Genomic DNA, 24,150 nt, shown 5'->3' with positions numbered 1-24,150 from the left:
CCCTAGTCACTTAAGGCATTTGGGGAGTGAACTAGCAGAAGGATCTCTCTCTTTCTCTTCTCTTTTTGTCTGTCTCACTGCTTCTCAACAAATACACCACACTAACCTGCACCAATTTCATACAGGAACCATTTTTTTTGCAGAAAACTTTCTTCTTTCAAAATATAAGAACAAACAATTCTGTCCACTGCAGATGCCATGTATACCTCTATTCCAGGAATGAATAAAACTTAATAATTATGTTCCTCTTCTCAGAGAGGATCATGTCTGAGAGTCCTCTATGGACCTTGTGGTCCTAGGAGAGCATATTTAACTCATCAATATCCTTGGAGACCAGAAACCTGCAAACAGTAAGCAAAAATATTCCCTAGATAAGAAAGGGGATGCTCATGAGAATGGAAGAAAATCTTATTATCATCTATCCAGTGTCATTCAAAACTAGAGATGTAACACATCTTTGAGATCATCGGCCAAAGTCATCGTTTTCAGAAGAGTTGAAGATGAAATGATTTCCTCAAAGCCACACAGTGCATTGGGAACACATTTGGAGCATAAACTAAAACCTAAGGATGGTAAGAATGGTTGTTCTTTAATCTGTATTTCCAGTTGTTCCCCTTTCATGCTTGCATTTCGGTAAAACAGTGACGAAATATCATGGGAAAATGGTTTTCTTACTTTCTGAGATTTTGCTCCTTTCATTCATTTCATTTTCCCTGTTTCCTGAAGGCAATGATTGGATGCAATGACTCCACTATGAATGGATTTGTCCTTGAAGGATTAACAAATCAACCAACACTGCAGTTGCCCCTCTTCCTCTTCTTCCTGGGCATATATGGGGTCACCATAGTAGCAAATCTAGGTATGATCTTCCTTATCACTTTCAATACTAAGTTCCAATCTCCCATGTACTTTTTTCTTGGTAATTTGTCATTCTTGGATCTCTTCTACTCCTCAGTTGTTACCCCAAAACTTCTAGGTAACTTTGTATGGGAAGAGAATGTCATCTCTTATCCCGGATGTATGGCACAGCTCTTTTTCTTCTGTGTGTTTGCCATTGCTGAGTGCTATATGCTGACTGCCATGGCTTATGATAGATTTGTAGCTATCTGTAGCCCACTGCTGTACAATGTCACTATGTCTCGAAAGGTCTGCATTGGGTTGGTGACTGGAGTATACGTCACAGCAACCCTTGGAGCTGCAGCTCACACTATCTCCATGGCCCAACTTTGCTTTTGCAAGCAGACTCTCATCCACCATTACTTCTGTGACATACTTCCTCTCCTAACACTCTCTTGCTCCAGCACCTATGTCAACAAGCTTCTGGTGATACTTGTCGGTGGATTCAATGTGTTAGCAACCACTGTTGCCATCGGCATCTCTTATGCCTTCATACTCTCCAACATTCTCCGGATACCCTCCGCAGAGGGTAGGTCCAAAGCTTTTAGTACCTGTGGCTCTCATCTTACAGCAGTTGGGGTGTTCTATGGATCTATCACATTTATGTATTTTAAGCCACCATCTAGTAGCAGCATGGCCCAGGAAAAGGTGGCTTCTGTATTCTACACCACAGTGATTCCCATGCTGAACCCCTTGATCTACAGCCTGAGGAATAAAGATGTAAAGAATGTGCTGGGCAGAGCAATGAGGAGGAGGTAAGGACCACCCCAGGGCAGTGTTCAGAGCCACTGAAAGTCACGGTAGCTTGCCACTTTGTTTTGTTAAAAACAATCCCTTTCCTGTTTCTTAAAATTAGCAATCTATTCTCATGCCCTTTGTCATAAGTGCTAGAGATCTCCCCATTTATTCATATGTATGCAAACACATACACACACTCATACATTCATAAATTGCACACAAGGACATTGCCAGATTCCTGCAAAAATTAGATTTGTAAGGAAATGGACTAAAAACATATTTATCTTGGTGAGGAAGAACAATGGAAAAATGCTCAGATTTTGGAAAAACCCTCTGGAAGTTCAAAGTTTTCCTACAAAAAAGGCAATGGGAAGCCTGCCTTGTAGAGAATCTCATTCCAGTCCCAGGACTAAGTTTTTTCAGGAAGGAGCTATGGATGCACTATGGCCATGCTAGAGAATCTCCTCTATTCAGGTAGATGGTTTTTACTGCCCCTACATCCAAAGGGGAAATCCCATTTCCAGGTACTCCTGCATTCATCTCACCCTAAAAATCAAACCTAATTGTGGGAAAATTGTCTTTTCTAGCTAAAAATAACCAGACTCAGCACCTGTACTTTCTTCCTACTGCTTTTTTCTCTACTTTACTGAGGTATAATAGACCCACAGTAAATCCTGTGTTCAAAGTGCACAGCTTGGTGAGTGCAGTCATGTGTATACAAAGCCAGTGAGGTAGATGAACCTGCCAGCCCTACAGATTTACTCATTCCTTATCTCCCACATCTCCATGCACTCACCTTCCACTTTGAAATTTCTACATAAATCAAATGATGGAGAAATCGCTACTTTGAATGAAGCTTATTTTACTCAGCGGAAGTATTTGGAACATTAAGGACATTGGATGTACCAACACGTCATTCAATTTTATTGTGGAAATACCAGTTCACTGGATGAGTGTATCATAATGTTTACCTATTTACTTGATGAATACTGTTGTTGTTGTTGCTGTTGTTTCAGCTAAAGATTATAATGAATAAAGGTACTGTGAGTATTTGTATGGAATTCTTTGTAAATGCATATTTTTTTTGTTTTCCTTTCTTCTTGATAAACACGTAAAAGCAGAATGTCTATTTCATTTAATATGTGTGTTTTTAATTTAAAGAAAAAGAAAAATTATCTTGCAAGTTTGTACAATTTTTCATTTTTTCCATAAGCTTGTGAGTATAAACTTTTCTGTTTTTCAATAATATTTGATGTGGTAATTTATAATTTTTGTTATCTTAAACCTAAAAATTTTAACAAGTCCCTAATGACATTTTGTTAAGATTTTATTTGATTCTCTCTGATGAGACTCCATGATTTCATTCTCTAAACAAGCACAACATGATTTCACTCTCTAAATGACCACAACAACCGTGTCTCGGCTGGACTGACTCTAGGAGCCAGGCACCCCATCCAGATCTCCCATGGAGGTGGCACAAACACAGACTTGAGCTGTTGACACCGACCCCCAGTGTCTGCATTAGCAGGAAGCTGGAGTCACAAGCAGTGCCAGGTGCTGAAAAAATTACTTCCAATATGAAGCACAAGTGTCTTAACCACCAGGGTAAACTCTTACCCCCACCCCCAGTACAATAGACTTTGCCTCAAACAGGGTCATAAAAACTTTACATTTTTTTCTAAGTGGTCCACAGTTTCAGTTTATACGTTTTGGTACATAAGGCATTTTGTGTATGATATTAGGTATGCATTTTTGTATAATTGTATTTCATTGTTTTATCACTAGACGTTCTTTTACACTAAGTGACCTTTTCACTCTTGTTGTAAATCAGTTATTGACATATTAAGAAGTCTGTTTTTGGGTTCATCATCCTCCATTTCATTTGTTCGTTCTGATCCAATTCTACACTGTCCATCACAGCAAATTTGCAGTATGTTTTGACATTGAGTAATGCTAATCCTCTTTTTACTTCTTTCCATTATTGTTATGGCTATTCTGAGTCCTTTGGTCTTCCAAGACAATTTTAGAATCAGGATGTCACTAAATTTGCCAACAAGTTTTACTGTGTTAAATGTAAGGATGAATTTGAAGCAGATGCTGTTGTAAGAACAGAGATTTCTAACCTAAGCTTCAGACCCTCTATCTGTTTACATCTTGTCAGAAAACCTATGTAGTTTACAGTATGGAAGTTTAGGCTTTATATATATATATATATTCTTAAGTATTTTTCACTTGTCTAATATTGTAGTAGATAGGTTTTCAACTTTTGGTTGTCTGCTTCCATTTTCACATTATTTAGTATTTTACCTGGAAGCTTTGATCAATGCACTTATTAGTTATAACAGCAGTTTTGACATTTTAATTCATTTTTCTCCAGTTTGTTGTAAACATTGGCATATGTTGGTTTGCTGAACTTATTATGATACTTGGAACTTCCAGCTTTAACTGGAAATAGGAATGATGAAAGAAGATACCATTGTTATTGATTTAGAAAAAAACATACACCATACACCTTTCACAGTGAAGTGTGATGTTAACAAATTAACAATTAACAGTAGATGTTTCACAAATGTCCTGTATCAATTAGTAGAGGTTTTATTTCTAGATTTATAAAAGAAACTTAAGTTGGAAAATTACATTTCCTTATATTATTAATACTTATTCTGAGAATAATAAAATGTCTTCTGTGGTTCTTAAAATACCATATGACCTTGACTACTTGTTGCTAAATTATTATTAAATTCCTAGGACATATCAAATTTTGACATGCATTTTGTTTTTAATGCATTGTTAGATTTTCTTTGTTCAGAATTTTGCACCTGCTTAAGGTGGACATTTGTAGTTTTCTTTTCATGCAGTGGTTTTTTTCAGGGGTCAGTATCCACGCAGCTCTATCCTGAGAGAGTAACTTAGGGAGTGTTTCCTTTTCCAAATTATTAGCACAGTTTGTATTTGATGGCATTTTGGTTATTATTTATAGTTATTGGTATTTTTTCTTTATTGAAAAATTAAAAACATTTACTATAAAACAATCTGTATCTGGGTTTTTCTTTTTGTATACAAATTACTGATTCAATTTTTTAAAAATTAATTCCATTTTATTTTGTAACACAGTTTCATAAGCTCTGGTATTCCCCCAACTCTTCCCTGTACCTTCCACTCATGGTGGATTCCTGTATTACAGTTCAAATCCAGTCAAGATTCCTTCATTGCAAGCATATACCAAGCATAGAGTCCATCATCTTATTGTCCAGGTAAATTCAATGGTTTCTTGCCGAGACTATCTCTGGTCTGAAGGCAGAGCTGGCAGAATATCATCCGGTCCAATTAAAAACCCCAACATAATATCAACAACAATTTATAACAGTATGGAGTTAATTGACATGGTATTGAGTAACAAATATGTTAAAAAATGCAAGTTCTTAAGCACATCCTGTGACTACTTCACTGACATTTCAATTTTAGTTTATATACAACTGGCTTCTGTACACCTTAAAATGGCTATAGGGTACTATTCAGCTGTCTCATGTCTATTTTCATTTTAGTATTTGGCAATTTACATTGTTGAAGTATACTTTCGCTGAACTTGGCAGATTTGAGGATATTCTAAGCTGGCTTATACCTGTAACAAGGGCATATGTCAACAATTGAGGTGCAGAACAGTTTTAGGAGGGGTGTGTAGAGAAATCTTCAATTCCTTAGTGAGGAGTAACTAATCTTTGTGTCCTACCTAGTAAGGTATATGTGAGTCCACACTGACCATTTCCTGCCTGGCTGTAAGCTTTCCTTGTTTTTCTCTGTCTATCTATTCTAATTTTTTTAAATTTTGGGGTTTTTTTTTTTTTTGGATGGGAAATGCCTCTAACAAGAAATAATCCTTGGTAGTGCTTATGCTTTGGGTTTGGGGTATTTTATTTTATTTTATTGTTTGATTACACATTGTGTTTTTTTCTAAGTGATGTGGTACAGCCTAAAAAGTTTTTATAGTGGTTAAAGAATCTGAGCAACTCTACACATGTCCTACCCAATATTCAAATTATAAAGAAATTCAATCATTTTTCACATTTGAATTATTTTGATTTTTTTAAATTTTTGCATTGGAATTTACTCTTGCATACAGCATAGGTATACATCTCATTTATTCTTTTTCCAAATAGATATTTTCAGTTTCTGGGATTATTTATTAAAAAGCAACCCATCTCAGAGCTACCATTGTAGTGTAATAGGTTAGGCTGTGACTCACATCCTGTACCAGTATACTGGGAAGGAGTATCTACAATTCAGTTTCCTGTTAACTTACTTGGGAGGCACAAATAATGGCTCCTAACTCTGGGCTTCAGCCTGATCCAGCTCCAGATTCCGTATTGTTTTCCTCTCTTGCTCTTTTTATGTATTTAGTTGTTCTTTTTTGTCTTATAGAATCACTTATTCCCCCCTCATAAGGGTTTTGACAGTTCTTTGTGAAATCTGTTTACAGTTTTTCTAGTAGCTTGTTGCTACTGTAAATGAATTCTTCTGTTGTAATTATTTTTACTGATTCATGATAGCATACTCACTAACAACAGCAACAAAAAGGAATGAAACATCATTTTTTTTTTATTTTCCCATCTAGTTTCACTAATCACAGCCCTCTCAGGAATTTACCTCTGCTGACCCCAGACTCTTGAGCAGTGTCCCACATGGACTCCAACTTCTCATACCTATAAGTTGATAGGAGAAGCACATACCAACTTTGAGGGAGTGCCTGCAAATGAAGACTGATTTATCTCTAACACAAAAGCCAACTAATTAATTCTTGATCCTATGAAACAGGAGTCAGCAGCCCAACAGCAAGCTTAGACTATGATTTTTGAGTTTCCAAAGTACCCTCTTGAGGCTGGCATGAGACTGGCATTGTGACGTAAGGGGTGAAGCCAGCATCTGCAAATGCCGGCATTCCACGTGGGTGCCAGTTTCTGTTTTGCCTGCTCCACCTCTGATCCAGATGCCTGTCAATAGCTTGAGAAAAGCGGTGATACCCCATGTGCTTAGGTCCACTCATGTAGGAGACTCAGATTACGCTCTTGGTTCCCGGCTCCTGGCTCTGGGCTCCAGGCATCTGCCTTGCCAAACCCTGGCTTTTGGCTCTAAGGAATGAAATGGAGGCTGGAAGTTCTCTTTCTCTTTCTCTTTCTCTTTCTCTTTCTGTGTCTCTAACTCTAACTTTAAACTAAAAATAAACATTTCAATAGCAATAATATAATAAAAAGACCATTTCTGTTTCCCATTAAGAATAGTTGTAAAATACACCTTCTTTATGCAGGTATCTATTGCCAGAGACCAGCTCCGGCTGACTGAGAGCTTGCAAAGGATGCATGGATCAGCGAGATGATAGGAAGAAGAAATAAGACACAGACCACTATGAATGACATGATGCTCATAATGGAAAACTCAGAAAAGTTGCCTTCTTTATTTATACACAAATCATCACAAGCTTTTGCACAATATCCAATTGTTTCATTTTTACTTCATGGTTAAGAGAATACAAAAAACAATACTAAGGAAAATATTTTCAACAAACCATTACTCATTGAAACCTGCAGTCACCTGGCTGAAGCCAGGAACTCCACAGTTGACCGTATATGTGGTTACATAGCGACAAGTGGTTTACTTATACTCAAAATCAATTTTTACTAAACACAAACTAATATTGCTTGAAATATTAAGAGTACAGAATTAAAAGATCATAAATGAAAGGATTTTATAAAAGCATATAACACAGATTCTTTGCTAAATCTTATAATCAAATTATGCATTAATTACCATCACCTTCACCTAGTGCTGATTCAATTGTTTTTCATTCTTTTTGTTAAAGGGCAGTGAAAGGGATCAAGGCAGCTCAGCCAATCTACAAAGGGCCTTTACAAGAAACTTTCTTTCATCTATGTAAACTGTTTTCTTTCCCTAAATATAAGTGCCAATATAAGATAAAGATTTTAAACCATTTTGAGGGGGTTCACATCTATTTCCTTATAAAACATGCCCCATATAATTTTGCTTTCTGTGGTAAGAGACTAAAATGCGGCATATCATGTGTTGCAACAGTTCAAGGTGCATGGTAAACAAACTCTTTGTACCTCCATGATTGCCATCTGTTCCAAGATATTATCAAGCCATTTCTTAAGGAAAACATTAATTATATTAGGGCAAATTTCAGGACAAAAGTGGGCACATAACAGGATGTTTGGAAACATAGTGGGCTCAATTGTGCTATTGTATACTTTTAGCTGTGTGTCATAGCCTTACATTACTAAAGGTGTTTTTTATCATAACATGATTGATCAATTTGAGATGTCATACCAGTTACAGGAATCACTTCACATTAGCAGAAAAACAACACCACCACCCTCAGAAGAATTCTATGAAACATCAGAGAGGTGATTGAGTTCCATACAATGGGGTGAGGCAGCAATGAGGTGACCAGGAACATTCTGCTGAGCCTTGCCTCGCAGCCAGAAACTTCTCGCAGCCTTGCTAACTGAGGAGCAGTGCTCATCACACTCCCATGCCATCCGACCAAACTGCATGGCTCCCCACAATCTATCTTCTGTTTTACAGACCATTTTAATGAGAAGAGATTAAAAAATCTGAGTTTAGGCATGGTGCGGTAGCATAGAGGTTAAAGTCCTCACCTTGCATGCACTAGGATCCCATATGGGCAACAGTTCTAATCCTGACAGCCCCACTTCCCATCCAGCTCCCTACTTGTGGCCTGGGAAAGCAGTCAAGGATGGCCCAAAGAATTGGGACCCTGCACTCATGTGGGAGACCCAGAGGAGACTCTAGGCTTCTGGCTTCAGATCAGCTCAAATCTAGCCATTGTGGCTGTTTGGGTAGTGAATCAATGGAAGTAAGCTTTTCCTCTCTGTCTCTCCTCCTCTTTATATGTCTGACTTTACAATAAATAAATCTTTTTGAAAAATCTGATAATGGCTTATTCTTAACTTGTAGGCGTTTTTATATTTTTCTTTTATCTTTAAATTGATCAACATGAGGTATTAAAGGATATTAATACAAGAAAATGCATGATTATTCTAAAGGGCCAGGTTTCTACAAAGCTGACACCTGCAGTACTAGTATTCTATACTGAGTCATAGTTGCTCCACTTTTGGCCCAGCTCCCTACTGAATCTTGGGAAAAGCAGAAGAAGATGGTGCCTGCTACTCATGTCGAGATCCAGAGGACGTTCTTGGCCCCTGGCTTCAGCCTAGCCCGGTGCTAGCTGTTCCAGCCACACAGTGAACCACCAGATGCAAGAGTTCTCTCCCTCTTTCTCTCTGCTTTTCAAAATAAATAAGTAAATCTGCTTTTAAAAACATTGTTATGTTAATTCAAAATTTAAAAAATGTGTTTATCTCCCCAAACTGTAGCTATATTTTTGTTAGAGTTCATGATAGGCAGAGCTAATTAATGGTCTCCAAAGGCAAAAAGGACTCCTGCACAGTTAATTAGTGATCATTTCAGAATGTATATAAGTTGATCCTTGTAGCTTATGTCTTTGGCCTCTTGCCCTAACACATTTCCTAAACCTAATTGTCTCACTCTTTTTGTCCTTCCCACCCTCCTTCCTTCCAATCTTTCTCTCCTTTATTCCTTTATTCCTTCCTGTTTCCCTCCTTACTCATTTCCTTTCTTTCTTTCATTCTTCCTTGCTTCCTTCCTCCCCTTTATTCCCCTTTCTCTTTCTTTCCTTCCTTCCTTCCTTTTTTTTTCTTTCTTTCCTTCCTTCTTTCCTTTTTTCCCAACTCTCTCTTAGCATTGTTCTACCCTCTATAATCTACCCACAAGTTGTTCTTCACTATAATACACCTATCACAACTCCATTTTAAACCTCAGTATAAAGTATTTAGGAATAAAATAAAATAATTAATAAAAAAAAACCCTTTTGTCAGCAATTTAAAGACACTCCTCTTCCTGCCCTCCGGAAATTTTGATTTTCCAATTAGAATCATCTTATCTCCAACACAGCCCTTCAGTCACTCACTAGTTCTCAAGCATTTTCAAAATTCATGTTCTCCATATAAATTTGGGGGTGATAAGTTTTGGGGTGTTTTTCCCTTCTTCTGTCACCACATTTTAATACATTTCAAAGAAAATCATGTTATTTGGTAATCTCCAAAAACATCTAAATAATTCTCACATACAAGTATTTTTGCTTCTCAGGAAGAGAGCAAAATTGGTTGACTTTCCTCCCTCCATGGGAGAGCTCATCTTGTCAAGCTAACTGCCTTCCCCTGACAACTCTCCTGAGTGCAGTCTTCACATCTTTGTTCCTGAGGCTGTAGATCAGAGGGTTCAGCATGGGGATGACTGTGGTATAGAACACAGAGGATACCTTCTCCTCTTCCAAGGTAACACTGGAGGGAGGCTTGAAGTACATGAAGGTGATAGATCCAAAAAAGATGCCCACAGCCATGAGGTGGGAGCTACATGTGCCAAAGGCTTTGGACCATCCCTCAGTGGAGCGAATACGGAGGATATTGGAGAGAATGAAAACATAGGAAATGAGGACAGCTAGTGTAGGTGCTAAGGTATTAACTCCTCCAATAATAAACAGCAGTATCTCATTGATTTTGGTACTGGAACAAGACAGGGCCAATAAAGGAAGAATATCACAAAAATAGTGACTGACAACACGGGACCCACAGAAGGACAACATTGACATACGGGTAGTATGGACGGTGGCCCCAAACAAACCTAGTGAGTACACCACAACCATCATGATAGAACAGACCTTATGGGACATGACAGTATTATAAAGCAGTGGGCTACAGATTGCAACGTAACGGTCATATGCCATGACTGTCAGAAGGTAACCTTCTGCAATCACAAAAATAAGGAAGAAATAAAGTTGAGCCATGCACTCCAGAAAGGAGATGGTGTTCTTGTCTGACACAAAGTTCACCAGCATCTTAGGAGTGATGACTGAGGAGTAACACAGGTCAATGAAGGACAAATGACTGAGAAAATAGTACATTGGAGAATGAAGTTGAGAACTGATAGAGATTAAGAGGATCATGCCCAGGTTCCCCGTGACTGTGGCCAAATATATTCCAAGGAAACACAGAAAAAGGGGAAGCTGGAGCTCTGGGCAGTTTGTTAACCCCTCAAGGATAAACTCAGTCACTGAAGAAAAGTTAGAGGCAGCCATTTCTTACAAGACACCTATGGGAAAGAATCAAAGAGGGTAGTTAGTCAGTTTCACATTCCCAAAGCAGAACACCATGCCCTCTTGGCCGATTCCCTCCCAGATAACTCCATCTAGCCAATAATTTGGCCGTTTCTAGGAACCTCTTAACACTCAAAAACAATGACCCTGAGTGCAACCCACAGTTCAGATTCTGCTCAAACTTCTTGAATGTTCTGTTTACATCTGAACATCTTTGTTTTATGCTTATAGTCATAACTACCTCACTTTTAGAAAAAGCATAAACAATCCAGATCTAATCACATTTTTTAAAAAGACTGCTTACCTCGCTTATCTGAGCATCTCCCAATAGCACCTTCAGACTTTGCTACAACATGGCTTCCCATCTAGTCCTGATGATTTAAATGCAGTTCACTTCCATTTCCCACCTTGTCTGCATCAACTAGCAGAATCAAGCCTCTTAATCTAGAGCCAAGAAACAGGTTCAAATGTCTGAATTACAAAAACGGCTCTAATCACTTCAGATACTCATTCCCTCATTTCCATTTTCCATTCTCTAAAGAGAAAACAAGAGGAAACCAGGGCATTTTGGTTGTTCTGTTTTATTTTGTTTGTTTTGTTTTCAGTGTGGACATGACTAATGCAACTGTGGAATCAAGGGCTATTAAACTATTAGTTTGAACTTCATTGCAAAATAGAAAGGTAAGGGAGACTTTCTGGTCCAAAATCTGAACCATCAATGAGTCAGTGCCAGTCTCCTTGTAATGCCTTGCTGTGCATCATTTCATATTAAATTCTCATTGACCTTTCTTTCTAAAACCTGCTAGTTTGGAACTGGAGAATTTCCTATGCTCTGACTCAGCTTCCCCTGAAGTTCATGCAGAGTTGAGCCAGTAGAATTTGCCTAAGTCATCAAAATTAATAATTCTCATTTGATTATCTGAAAAGTATAAAATATTCCCTGGTTTTGTGATGCTCAAGAAAGAAAACAAGGAAGAGAGATAGGATATTTTTGGCTACCATCCAGTTAATGAATGTACCAAATTTTGAATAGACTCACTCACACATGGCTGATTAAATTTCCTTTTATCAAACCACACAATGTAGAAATTATTACTGTTAGGAAGATTGTCCAGAGATGAAAATCAGAGCAGACTGTTTTTCTGCTGAGACTAAAACTGCTCATGTCAGGTTGCACTGAGCTGGTTGGTTATGTTTTAACAAAGCCCTATTGATTGAGGGAGTGATAAATCAGCAGTGATAGTTAATCAGGAGCATTTATCTGTTGACTTAAAATCTCAAGGTTACCTAATCTCAAATGTCAGTGAAACACTTTATGAAACCAAAATAAATGTCACAATATACATTTACTAAGGTTTATTCCATATTGGCCCTCTCTTAGTGTCATTTCATGTTAATTGAAAGAAGTGAGGCACAAACAAATGCGGACTGTGTGGTTCCATTTATTGTAAACTTCCCCAATGCAGCAAGCACTCCTACCCAAAGGCGTAAATGTGAAAGCAGTTGAGTGCATTGCTTAAACGTCATGGAGAGAACAGTGTATGCTTTTGGCCCTCATCAAGAAGAGTATTATCTATCCACTGAAAAACCAAACAAGTAAATGAATAAAAAATTATACATTGCAGAGGTCTGCAGGATATCATGCTCTTTTTTGTTTAGATTAAAGCTGTATTTCTAATTTTACTGTGTTCCTGCCCTGTTGTTGCAATAAACCTCTCAGATAGGCCCTATGCACATACCAGAATGAAGTCATTAAATCTTACAAATTTACTCGAGCATGTTGACCATTTTTAAGCACAGTGCTTAAAAATGCCTGCTAAGTCATCCAATCCCACTATTGGATGTAGAGTTAAAGGAAATGAAGTAACAATTCAAAGATACATGTGAACATTTATTGCAGCACAGCTTACAATAGCCAAGAGATGAAATCAATCCTAATGGGGAAACAGGGTGGTATACCATATACACCATGCAATATTATTGGCCTTAACTTCTTTAACTTTGACAATGATGTATGCCTAACAGCCAAGTCAGAGCTTAAGTCTGGCAATTTGATATGACAATTTTCAACTATGTTTTTGATTAGGCTTAATGTAAGCCATCAGCAGAAGAAATATAGTCCATGCAAACCAGGGTAACAGATGTCAGGACAGCAAGGTATTAAAATCTGTGGCTCTGCAACACTTGGCTGGCTCGGTAATGTTCAGATACAAAATATTGAAACAGAAATGTACACAATGGGAAATCTAATCAAATATGAAATCTTCCATGAACACATATGGAGAAAATGAGTAAATTAATCTAAAGTTAACATTTTTCTGCATGAAAAGTTTACAGAACAGTTATCCTTTCTTGCAATGCATAAAACTGCAATCATTCAAAAAATAAATGAACACAATCTCAAAAATGAAACGAACTCCATACCATAGCGATCACAGTAATAAGGGCTTTAAAAATACGCACTTTTCTTGAAGGTAAAACTTGATTTTACCACTTACCAGCTCAGTAATGGTCTGCAAATATTATGCATGACTTAATACATTCATCTAGGAAGCTGTAACAATACAGGATTTTATGATAATTGAAAGAGTAAATGGAGGCTAAAAAGGAAAATCTTGATATGCATTAAATGTAGGATAATTGGTAGACAAAATTAATCCAATATCTACAAGAACGTAAAATTGGAATATGGAAGTAGTGCCAATCCAAACTCCACCTAAGATTTCTATGACCTGCTGAGAAACTGATATTTTTTTACCTTAAGACACTTGCCTTCAAAAGCCGGAAACCTGATTTTATTTGGAAATATTTAAGTGGGACTTAGAACTAGACAACTATTAATTCCCAAAGGTTTCCAAAATCTCTCAAGACTTCCTTCTGTTTGTCATACACAATTTAAAATCAAATTAGAGCCCCACATAATCACAGGAAGATTTCATCACCCAAGAGATTTATCTGTTCATACAAATAAAAATAATTAAAGATAAATTATTATTTTGTCCTTCCTACAAACCTCTAGAAGTTACTAAATGTTTTAATAAATGTAATTATGCTAATAAACCTTTGTCTGAATTTCTACTCTGGTCACTCACCCTAGCTCAAGCCCAAAATGATGTGCAGTCTTGGAATGCTCCTGAGTTTTTTCAATATAATAAACTCCTTTCTCTGACAGAAGTCAACAGGGGCATGCACAGCCTTAAACATAATTGGTTTTCTTGTAGGCACCAGATGGTTGGGTCTTGTTTGATGATCCATTCTATTAATCTCTGTCTTTTGATTGGTGAATTTAGACCATTTGTGTTGAGAGTTAAAATTGAGAGGTTGCAATTTTGCCCTGCCATGCGATTGTGTTTTGTGTGTGTTGTTGTCTGTGTAATTGTCTTGTTTGTGCGGGCTTTAGTTTGGAGACCTTCTTATTTGCCAACTTTGTTTGTGGTTTGCCTCCTTTTTTTCCGGGACTAGCGCATTTCTAAGGAGACTTTGCAGAGCTGGTTTTGTGTAAACATATTCTTCTAGTTTTTCTTTGCTATTGAAGTATCTGATTTCGTTCTCATATACAAATGAGATCTTTGCTGGGTAGAGAAGAAGTCAAGCTTTCACTATATGCAGATGACATAATCCTATACATAGAAAAACCAGGAGACTCAATACAGAAACTACTAGAACTTATACGAGAGTTTGGCAGAGTGGCAGGGTACAAAATTAATGAACGAAAATCAACAGCCATAGTGTACGCAAATAACACCAAGATGGAAGAAGATCTAACCAACAGGATACCATTCAAAACAGCAGAGAGAAGTATGAAGTATTTGGGAATAAATCTAACCAAAAGCGTAGGAGACCTATTCGAAGAAAACTACAAACTATTTAAAAAGGAAATTGAACAAGACCTCAAAAGATGGAATAACATCCCATGCTCCAGGATAGGCAAAATCAATATCATTAAAATGTCTATACTACCACAAGTAATATATATTTTCAATGCAATTCCAATCAAATTGCCCAAAACATTCTTCAAGGAACTGCATACAATGATTCAAAAGTTCATCTGGAAGCACAAAAAACCACGAATAGCTAGAACCATCCTGAAGAATAAGAAGTTAGCAGGGGGAATCACAATCCCGTACCTCTGGACATACTATAGAGTAGTGGTTATCAAAAATCTATCTGAAAATGGAATTAAAAACTTGGCACACTTTGGTGTAAAAAAGTAAGATCTATGTGTAGTTTTTCATAGTACATATTTTCTTCTTTTTTTAAAAAAGATTTATTTTATATTTATTGCAAAGTCAGATATACAGAGAGGAGGAGAGACAGAGAGGAACATCTTCTGTCCATTGATTCACTCCCCAAGTGACCACAATGGCCAGTGGTGCACTGATCTGAAGCCAGGAGCCAGGAACTTCCTCCAGTTCTCCCACATGGGTGTAGGTTCCAAGGGTTTGGGCCATCCTCCACTTCTTTCCCAGGCCACAAGCAGGGAGCTGGAAGGAAAGTAGAGCAGCTGGGACACGAACTAGTGCCCATATGGGATGCAGGCAGATGTAAGGCAAGGACTTTAACCACTAGGCTAATGTACCAAGTTCCTGTTTTTCAAAAGTATTTTAAACATCATGGGATCAAAATAGCCTCAAAACAATTAGTTTCTGTTATTTGAAAGTGAGGTTGTCCTTTCTGAAAGAAATTCACACACACATAGACATCTGCCTTAAAAATCCATACCAAGACAGTTTTCAAAGAAGTTCCAGGTCTTTTCCTTGCAAGGAAATGGAATGATATGGGTATGATACAGCTTATATTTAGAGCCTTTTGTGGAACATAGATAGGATTCTAAGACAATAACAATTTTTGTGGGAAGTTGTTTGGATCAGTGATTAAGATTCCTGAAGTGATATAGAAGTGATGGGGTTTGACAATAGTGATCTCTGATAAATTGATTTGGTTTCTTCACTCTTGCTCTCAAACTGACTAAATCTATATAGCTATATACACACATACACACATGTCTATATGCACATATATGCATATACATATATAATACATGAGTCAATACCATATACACACATAGTATATATTATATACATTATAATGGATGTAATATGCACATGCATTACATATATTACATTAAGCTTATTATACTGTAATTGAATACTTATACATACCTATATTTACCACATGCTATAATATTATAACATTGTATATTATATATCATACATAATATATTCAAATACATTTACTCATACACATATATTAATATAAAATGTTGATATATCACTAATATTCAGCATACTTAATATTATGGGATTAATTATATTATTATAGAAGATTAACATGATGTGCAATATGTTATACTAATACATTAGTATGTTAATGTTATTATCATCATATATACATATATATCTGATTTTCAAATTGACTATATTTGCATATCTACCTATACACATATGTTTCTGTGTATATGTGTGTATATATTATTAATTTTAAAGATGTTCATCTAAGTCCCTTTGTGGAAAAAATGTGTTGCATAGCAAAGTGGTACAAATAAACATAGTTACATGGACTGGAATATAAATGACATTGTGTTTCTCTCTTACAAAAATAGAGCAAATGATGGAAAAACTATAAAGCAACTTAAGTTATTGGAAAATCAACTCTTTTTTCTCCCAGACCTTTTTAAATGATGATCTGATTTGTGGGCTACATGCTGCTTGCCACAGTGGCACAGAATTGCCAATCTTAACAGATTATGTGGCCTGGCCAAACAGTTAACACTGTGGACATTCAACGACACAAAAGTGTTAGGATAGAAAGGTCTCTAAAATCTGATTTGAAAACATATGAACAGCAACATTTGAAATAGTATGAGCAGTTCCTATTTCACAGTCATGGCAGCATAAACTTTGTGTATTCACTTTGAGCACAATAGCTTGAAATATATTCCTACATTCTATAAATATGAATAATAAATGATCCTCTACAACTTAATCAAAAGTTAAGTGCTGCAACTGCTGCATAATGCAAGAGACGTTACATCGGACCCAAGTGTAGGATCTGAGCAGGAGTATTTATTGCCCAAGCTTGGTGACAGCAGCTCCTGCTACACTCCAGGAGCCACTGCATGGAGTAGCAAAAGTCAGAGGTTTTTAAGCTCTCATCCACCAATCAGATTGAAAGTCATGCAATACAAAGTTTCAGGCAGGAAGGGAGTTACCAGATCCCAAAGCTTTGCTATAGTTCACTAACCTAAGGTAGCACAACAGGAGGCAGGAGGGGCCAGGTGGGTTGAGCCTCCGGAGTAAGTTCTGCACTGTCAGCTGTGAATGATGCGGAAGGCAGGAGGGGATGGGTGCACTTTCCACACCTTCAATAAACTTGAGTGGCTCAAGAGGAGGTAGGAAGGGCGGGGTGCAGAATCCATGTCCGGGGTCAATTAACCTGACAAGAGGTGCCAGTCATCAGTGGCTCTGTCATACAGAAGCCATGGGGGGCCATGAAGGAGTGTCCTTGGCTGGAGACAGAAATAAGAGTTCATATCAACCTGGTTTTTTTCTTTTTCCAGTTTTTATTTTTATTCTTTTACATTTTACATTATCATTATTATTATCATTTATGGTACAGTTCCATAGGCTCCTGGTATTTCCTTTATCCCAGCCCCAATTCTCACCCCTTATATCATTACTAAAGTATAGTTCTTCATACACAGTCACATGTTCATCATTGTGGATGTGGGCAATGGCAGAGAGTCCAGAATCCTATTGTCAAGATATAGTATACAGTTTCATTGTAAGTCCATCTTTGTCTGGAAGTAGAAATGAATACAACAGTGCATCCTCACATCTGGATGTTAGTCTCCATTTCACAGCTACTGTACATCTCCTTAAATGAAAAGTCATAATACAAAATCAACAATATAAAAAAATAGAAATTTACAATGCCATGAAGTTAAATAACATGTTACTAGATATAACAGTCTCCATTAACAGTTCCTATACATCCCCTTAAATGAAAAACCAGAAAACAAAATCAACATCAGGAAGAAAAAAGAAATTAACACCCTGAAGTTAAATAACATACTAAAGTAGCAAAATAATTGATATGCCCAGAGAGCCCACAACTCAACTTGTAATAAAACTGTGAGATTTAATTAGACACTTCTCATAAAGGACCTAGTAAACATGAGATGCTAAATGATTTTTATCTCACGTATTAATATGTTTGAACCCAGAGGTCCCCATGTCAACTTACTGCCATAAAAACTGAATATTGGTCTTAGAAGCTGAAGAAATTCATCATGATTGGAACAGCACACTATTAGTGACATCTGGTGGAAAAAATCTGCATTACACTGGAACATTATTCTGAGTTTTTAAATTATTTTTTATTTAATTATTTTTTAGTTTATTTCATTTTTAATATATATGTGTTTTAAATTCCATAGCTGTCTTTATAAATTCCTACTCAGTTTAATTATTTTAATGATATTTCTACTGATTTTTAGATTGTTAGCCAAATTTTTCACTTGGGTAGACATTCTCAGAAAGGAATCTATATATATATATGTTTAAGTTTGGGTATAATTTGAGGACATTGAAGGCAGCTGAAGATAGGTGATAGGGCTGTTATTTTCTCTCTTGCTGTGTGTGACAGATCTCTATAATTCTTGACCAAAATATCAGTAATTTTCAGGTGGACACTGAAACTGCTTAGGTGTAGCTTATATATATGGAACAATATTTCCTGTTTACTTCCTAATGAATTGGAAGAATTTTTTCTGCTGATTTGGAAGAAAAACTATTTTTCTTTCTCTGCATTTCTTAGAGTTTGAAAGGATGAAAGGTCTTGTTAGAACAGTGAAGTCTAGTATCGTCTGTTTAAGAAAAAAATTCTATTAATGTTACATAAACATGTAAAATAAATTATTAGGAAAAAGAATAAATACACACTAAGGAAACAAAAGTACAAACTGAGAGCAAAGGTCTGTGGCAAAATCTGTCTTAAAATGCAAATACAAACACACAGTTCAAAATACACAGTAAAGAGCAAGCATTGAGGTTCAACACATTGAGCCACCACATGGGCTGCCAGCATTCCATATCAAAACACTGGTGCGAGTGCATGCTTGGCTTTCAATCCAGGTCCTTGCCAATATGCAGCAGAAGCATTGTACAGCAACAGAACAAGGCACATGTGCTTGCACCCCTTTCACTCATGTGGGAAAAGTGGATAGAGTTCCACACTTCTGACTTCAGCCTGGCCCAGACTCTGCCATTTCGGCCATTTGCGGAACAACCCAGCAGTTCTAAGTTTCTTTTTCTCTCTGTCCCTCTCTCTTTCTCTCTGATTTTTCCCTTTCTGTAACACCGCCTTTCAAATACAAACAAATCTTTTAAAAAATGTACATGGGTATCACATGTGTTTAGACTACTGTTCTTATATTTGCAAATCAATGCAGTAAACAGCTAATTCCATACAGCTTAGAGTGAAGTAGGTACTATTGTAATCTAGAGGTAATTTAACAAATGTAGTACAGGAGAAAAACATACACACATTTCCATTTTAGATAAGGGGTATGAGTATTTGCAGAATTTGGTATCTAGGGTTCCTGAACTCAATGCCTTGATGAGAACAGGAACAAATGTATCCCCCAATCGCATGGAGATTTGTCTTGATCCATATACCATTATCAGCTTGAGAGGAATTGATGCTAAGTTGTTATAAAAATCCATTGGTTCCTTTTCAATGATGTGCAGTCATGATGTCAGCACTAGTAATGCCAGCAAGAACTCCCCAAATGGAACAAATAGACACATATCATTAAAGGATAAAGTTGGTTTCCCCATCTAAAAATTAACCAACAAAAAAATAAAACATCAATTACCATTGAGTTGGTTTCAGAAAAATCACATATGAAAATTACACTGATATTATGTGTCTTATCATTTGTCTTATCACATCAATAGTAATTGGCAAGAATTTTGAGGCCAAGCATGCTATTGATGTTGTGTATGTTAGTGGTAGATGGACTTTTTATAATCAATAGTTCATGGTGATCTCAACTTTTACTGTACTTCAGATACAGCCCAATCTTTGCAGCAATCATTAGATCCAATGGACTCATATTCCAGACAAGATCATAAAGGTACATGACTTTCTAAATACCCACAGTGAAACAGTTGAGACACTCAGTGTTAGAAAAGATAGGTTACTTTTGTTTCTGGTCACCAAATTCTTTTCAGCAACAGAGCTTTATTTTAGTGTAAAAAATATTTTCTCCTAATTTATCTCATAAGAAAATTTAAACATTGGGCCTGGCGCGGTGGCACAGTGGTTAAGGTCCTCGCCTTGCATGCCCAGGATCCCATATGGGCGCCGGTTCTAATCCCAGCAGACCCACTTCCCTTCCAGCTCCCTGCCTGTGGCCCGGGAAAGCAGTCAAGGACGGCCCAAAGCTTTGGGACCCTGCACCCGCGTGGGAGACCCGGAAGAGGCTCCTGGCTTCGGATCGGCATAGCATCGGCCGTTGCACTCACTTGGGGAGTGAAACATCGGATGGAAGATCTTCCTCTCTGTCTCTCTTCTCTGTATATCCGCCTTTCCAATGAAAAAATAATAAAAATAAATCTTTAAAAAAGAAAATTTAAACATAGAGAAAGCCACTAAAAAATTGTAATGGCCATATAAAATTCAGAAAAATCCAATTCCAGCCATAAAACAGTGAACTTTTCAGTTCTGTCAGTGCTATATGTAAGTTCCTAGAACGTGGACTAGCAGATGGGTGGAATTTGGCAAGTATTTGAAGAATGGCATACCTAAGATTGATAAGAAAATTTCAATTATAGATATGTATATATTTAAAGGGAATTTAAAAGGAAACCTGTGCTATTTTATAATAATGCATACTATCCAAAGCTCAGAAAAATATTTTTCTAGTTAAAGTTCTTCTCAGAGCAACCTTAACTTCCTTGTTTCGGAAACTATAGATGAGAGGGTTGAGCATGGGCACCACGATGGTATAGAACACTGTGGACACTTTCCCTTGGTCCATGGACAACATAGAAGATGGTTGGAGGTACATGAATGCTCCTGATCCAAAGAAAACAAAGACAACAATCATGTGTGAACTACAGGTGCTGAAGGCTTTGGATCTCCCTTCATTTGAACGGATACGGAGGATGTTGGAGAGGATGAAAGTATAGGAGATGATGATAGCAAAACTGGGAACACTGACATCAAAGCCCACGACAATAAAAACCACCAGTTCGTTGATGTGAGTGCTGGTACAGGAGAGTTCTAGCAGGGGCAGGATGTCACACATGTAGTGGTTGATAGTGCTTTTCTCACAGAAGGTCAGCCTCATCATGCACCCTGTGTGTGCCCAAGCACTGATCAATGCCCCTACGTAGACAATCACAGCCAGCAGGGAGCAGACCTGAGAGGACATGGTGACTGTGTACAGCAGGGGCTTACAGATGGCCACATAACGATCATAGGCCATCATGGTCAACACATAGCACTCTGCATTGACAAAGAAACAGTAGAAAAAGAGCTGAGTCATACATCCTGCATAGGAGATGGTGTTCGTGTTTGATATAAAGTTTACCAACAGTTTTGGGGTGATGACAGAAGAGTAACAGAGGTCAATGAAAGATAAATTAAACAGGAAGAAGTACATGGGTGTGTGAAGGTGAGAATTCAATCCAATTAAAGTGAGCAAGCCCAGGTTCCCTGCCACAGTGATGACATAGACTCCCAGAAAGAGGAAGAAGAGGGGAAGCTGGACCCCTGAATATTCTGTTAAACCGGCCAGGATAAACTCAGTGATGGAGGAACTGTTTTCAGTGTCCATTCTTCATCCAGAAGATCTGAAAAACAAGGAGTCCATTGCATTTGAGATAAACTCAGGTTCACCATGCAAGCCTGTGCTCAGCCGCATTTGGAGTGAAGACACCCAGTGTGTCTGCTGAGAGTTACCTTTCCTGAATTTCCTTTTACAAAGAAGACATTTCCAGAGGAGAAAAAGTGCAGTGCAAGAAAGAAAAAGGAATGCAATGACTCCCCATTTGTCACTAACCTATACTCCATGCTGGCTTATGAATCGTTTCTTCCCACACTCTGACTACCATAACCTGGCTGCAAATACCAAATACAGATGAAATGCTGTGCAGGGTGGAGACCAGGAATACCATGTCCACAACAAAAATAGGGGGAGAGATTCACAGAAGCCCTTTGACTGCTTGACTCCTCAAACTCACATTAAGTAAGTAACCACATCAGCGGTTGAAGCTGGGCCTCCTTCATGAAAAAAATTCTCTGAAGGGAAGAATCTGGAAGTGCCGCTATCCCTGTCTGTCCTCTGCACTCCTCTGGAACGAGCATTCTCCCGAACAGACTTTGAATTGTTTAGACCCCAGGGCCAACATGAACATAAGCAGAAATGTGCAGAGGAGGATGTGAAAACAGAGGTGCCATGCTCACCCACTTCAGCTCAGAGGCGTCGGTGCTCTCACCACAGTGTGCTTTCTGCTGCTCTCCACGTGGAAATAGTTCTACCTCTACCGAGGAGACTGAGCTGCAGCCTGCCTCCTGCCTTTGCACAGAGAGATCCAGGGCATTTATCAATCTATCCACGATTTGTTACAGAGGCTTTCCTAGGAGGCCTCTGTGATTCAAACCCTTCGGGAGAGACAGATTTCATTATTCATTTATGTACCAGAGGGGATGCTTTTACCCTGTTGTCTTGGAGACAATCTTCAGCTCGAAAGTTCATGTGAGACATGTCACATTTCCCCAGGGTAAATTATCCAGGAAATTTCCACTGCTTTATTCTTTTTCATAGTGATTTCAAATATACATATATATATTTGAAAAAAATGTATATATATTTCACATATATGATGGTTAACATAAAGCTAATGGCAGATAAAATACTTTGCAGATTATTACATAATTATGCTGCAACCCATTGCAATTTCAGGTTGTTAACACACACACTCATATGATCCATACTACTTTTTCTCTTTTAGACAAATTACTTCCTTTTATTTATTTATTTTTTTAACCTCAGAACTTTCTCTCCAAGGTAAGCTCCTTTCAAACTCACTATCTACAGAAGTTTATACTATAACACCTGTGTTTCCTTACTTGTTCAAATTAGGGGAAAAAAAATAAATTTAGTAGAAGAGGCTTAAAATCTGAATTACAAGTTATATAACTTTGATCTCTTATTATTAATATACTATGTAAATATTGTTCACATTCTAGAGTCCACTGCATCACAACTTACTCAAATATTTCACATCATTGAAATCACTATTTTCTAGATATTTACCATCAAAAATAATGCTAAATTATGCATTTTGATATCCAACCAGCACTTTTTAAATAATTATTATTATTATTGCAAAGGCAGATTTACAGAGAGAAGGACAAAGATCTTCCATCTATTGCTTCACTCTCCTGATAGCTGCAGTGGCTGGAGCTGAGACAATCTGAAGACAGGAGACAAGAGAAAGGAGCATTTTCCAGGTCTCCTACGTGAGTACAGAGTCCCAAGGATTTGGTAAGACCTCTGCTGCTTTCCCAGGCCACAGGCAGGGAACTGGTTAGGAAGCAGAGCAACCAGGACATCAACCGGTGCCCTTATAGAATCCGCCTCAGTATTCTATTTTTATGAGATAAATTCCTTTATTTTAAAGGCTTATTTATTTGAAAGGCAGAATTATACAGAGAGGCTGACATAGAGAGAGAGAAAGAGAAAGGGATAAAGAAAAAATATTGCATCCACTAGTTTACTCCACAAGCAGCCACAACAGGTAGAAATGGGTCGATCTGAAGCCAGGAGCTAGGAGCATCTTCCTGGTCTTTCACATGACTGTAGAGGCCCAAGGACTTCAGTCATATCCCTATGCATTTCCAGCCATATTAGCAGGCGGCTGGATTAAAAATAAAGTAACTGGAACTCAAATCAGTATTTTAAATGGGATGCTGGTGCTAAAGTTGGACGTCTTATTCACTACAAAAATATGCTGATCCTTTCAATTTAATATCATAAATTTTTTTCAGAAATTATAACATCACTAAACATGTATGAAAGGGGTGACATTGTGTTAAAGCAGGTTGAGCTGCACCTTGCAATGCTGGTAACACACTAAATGTGACAGTTTGAGTTTGTTACTCCACTTCTGATTCAGGCTCCTGTTTATGTTCCTGAGAAAGCAGTCGAATATGAGCCAAGTACCTGGACCACAGACACTCACATGGGAGACAAGGATGAGGTTGTTATACAACAAATCCAAGAATAATAATAC

At 37.5% G+C, this 24,150-nt stretch overlaps 3 protein-coding genes across 4 annotated transcripts; 1 reads left to right on the top strand and 2 right to left on the bottom strand.

Moving 5' to 3' along the window:
• The first annotated feature begins 729 nt into the window (after positions 1-729).
• LOC121154227 (olfactory receptor 151-like) lies at positions 730-1,656 on the top strand. Its single transcript, XM_040977180.1, has one exon. The coding sequence runs from the start codon at positions 730-732 to the stop codon at positions 1,654-1,656; it is 927 nt and encodes a 308-aa protein (XP_040833114.1).
• A 4,450-nt stretch (positions 1,657-6,106) lies between these two features.
• Positions 6,107-10,831, bottom strand: LOC121154225 (olfactory receptor 8D2-like). Of its 2 annotated transcripts, XM_040977178.1 has the most exons (2): positions 9,917-10,825; positions 6,107-6,124 (listed from the first exon to the last, which is right to left on the bottom strand). In XM_040977178.1, the coding sequence occupies exons 1-2, from the start codon at positions 10,823-10,825 to the stop codon at positions 6,107-6,109; spliced, it is 927 nt and encodes a 308-aa protein (XP_040833112.1). The 2 variants fall into 2 exon arrangements, with proteins under 2 accessions (XP_040833112.1, XP_040833113.1); XM_040977179.1 differs by lacking the exon at positions 6,107-6,124 and having other exon boundaries at positions 9,890-10,831.
• A 7,456-nt stretch (positions 10,832-18,287) lies between these two features.
• On the bottom strand, positions 18,288-21,689 carry LOC121153942 (olfactory receptor 145-like). The gene is made up of 2 exons (XM_040976700.1): positions 20,766-21,689; positions 18,288-18,344 (listed from the first exon to the last, which is right to left on the bottom strand). Exons 1-2 carry the CDS (start codon positions 21,687-21,689, stop codon positions 18,288-18,290), a joined length of 981 nt encoding a protein of 326 aa, XP_040832634.1.
• Positions 21,690-24,150: the final 2,461 nt, after the last annotated feature.

This window comes from Ochotona curzoniae, unplaced genomic scaffold (assembly GCF_017591425.1).
Source record: "Ochotona curzoniae isolate NIBS_2020 unplaced genomic scaffold, NIBS_Ocur_1.0 contig_2723, whole genome shotgun sequence".
NCBI classification, from domain to species: domain Eukaryota; kingdom Metazoa; phylum Chordata; class Mammalia; order Lagomorpha; family Ochotonidae; genus Ochotona; species Ochotona curzoniae.
Note: the sequence above shows the minus strand (reverse complement) of the source record. Positions and strands in the feature narration are given on the sequence as shown.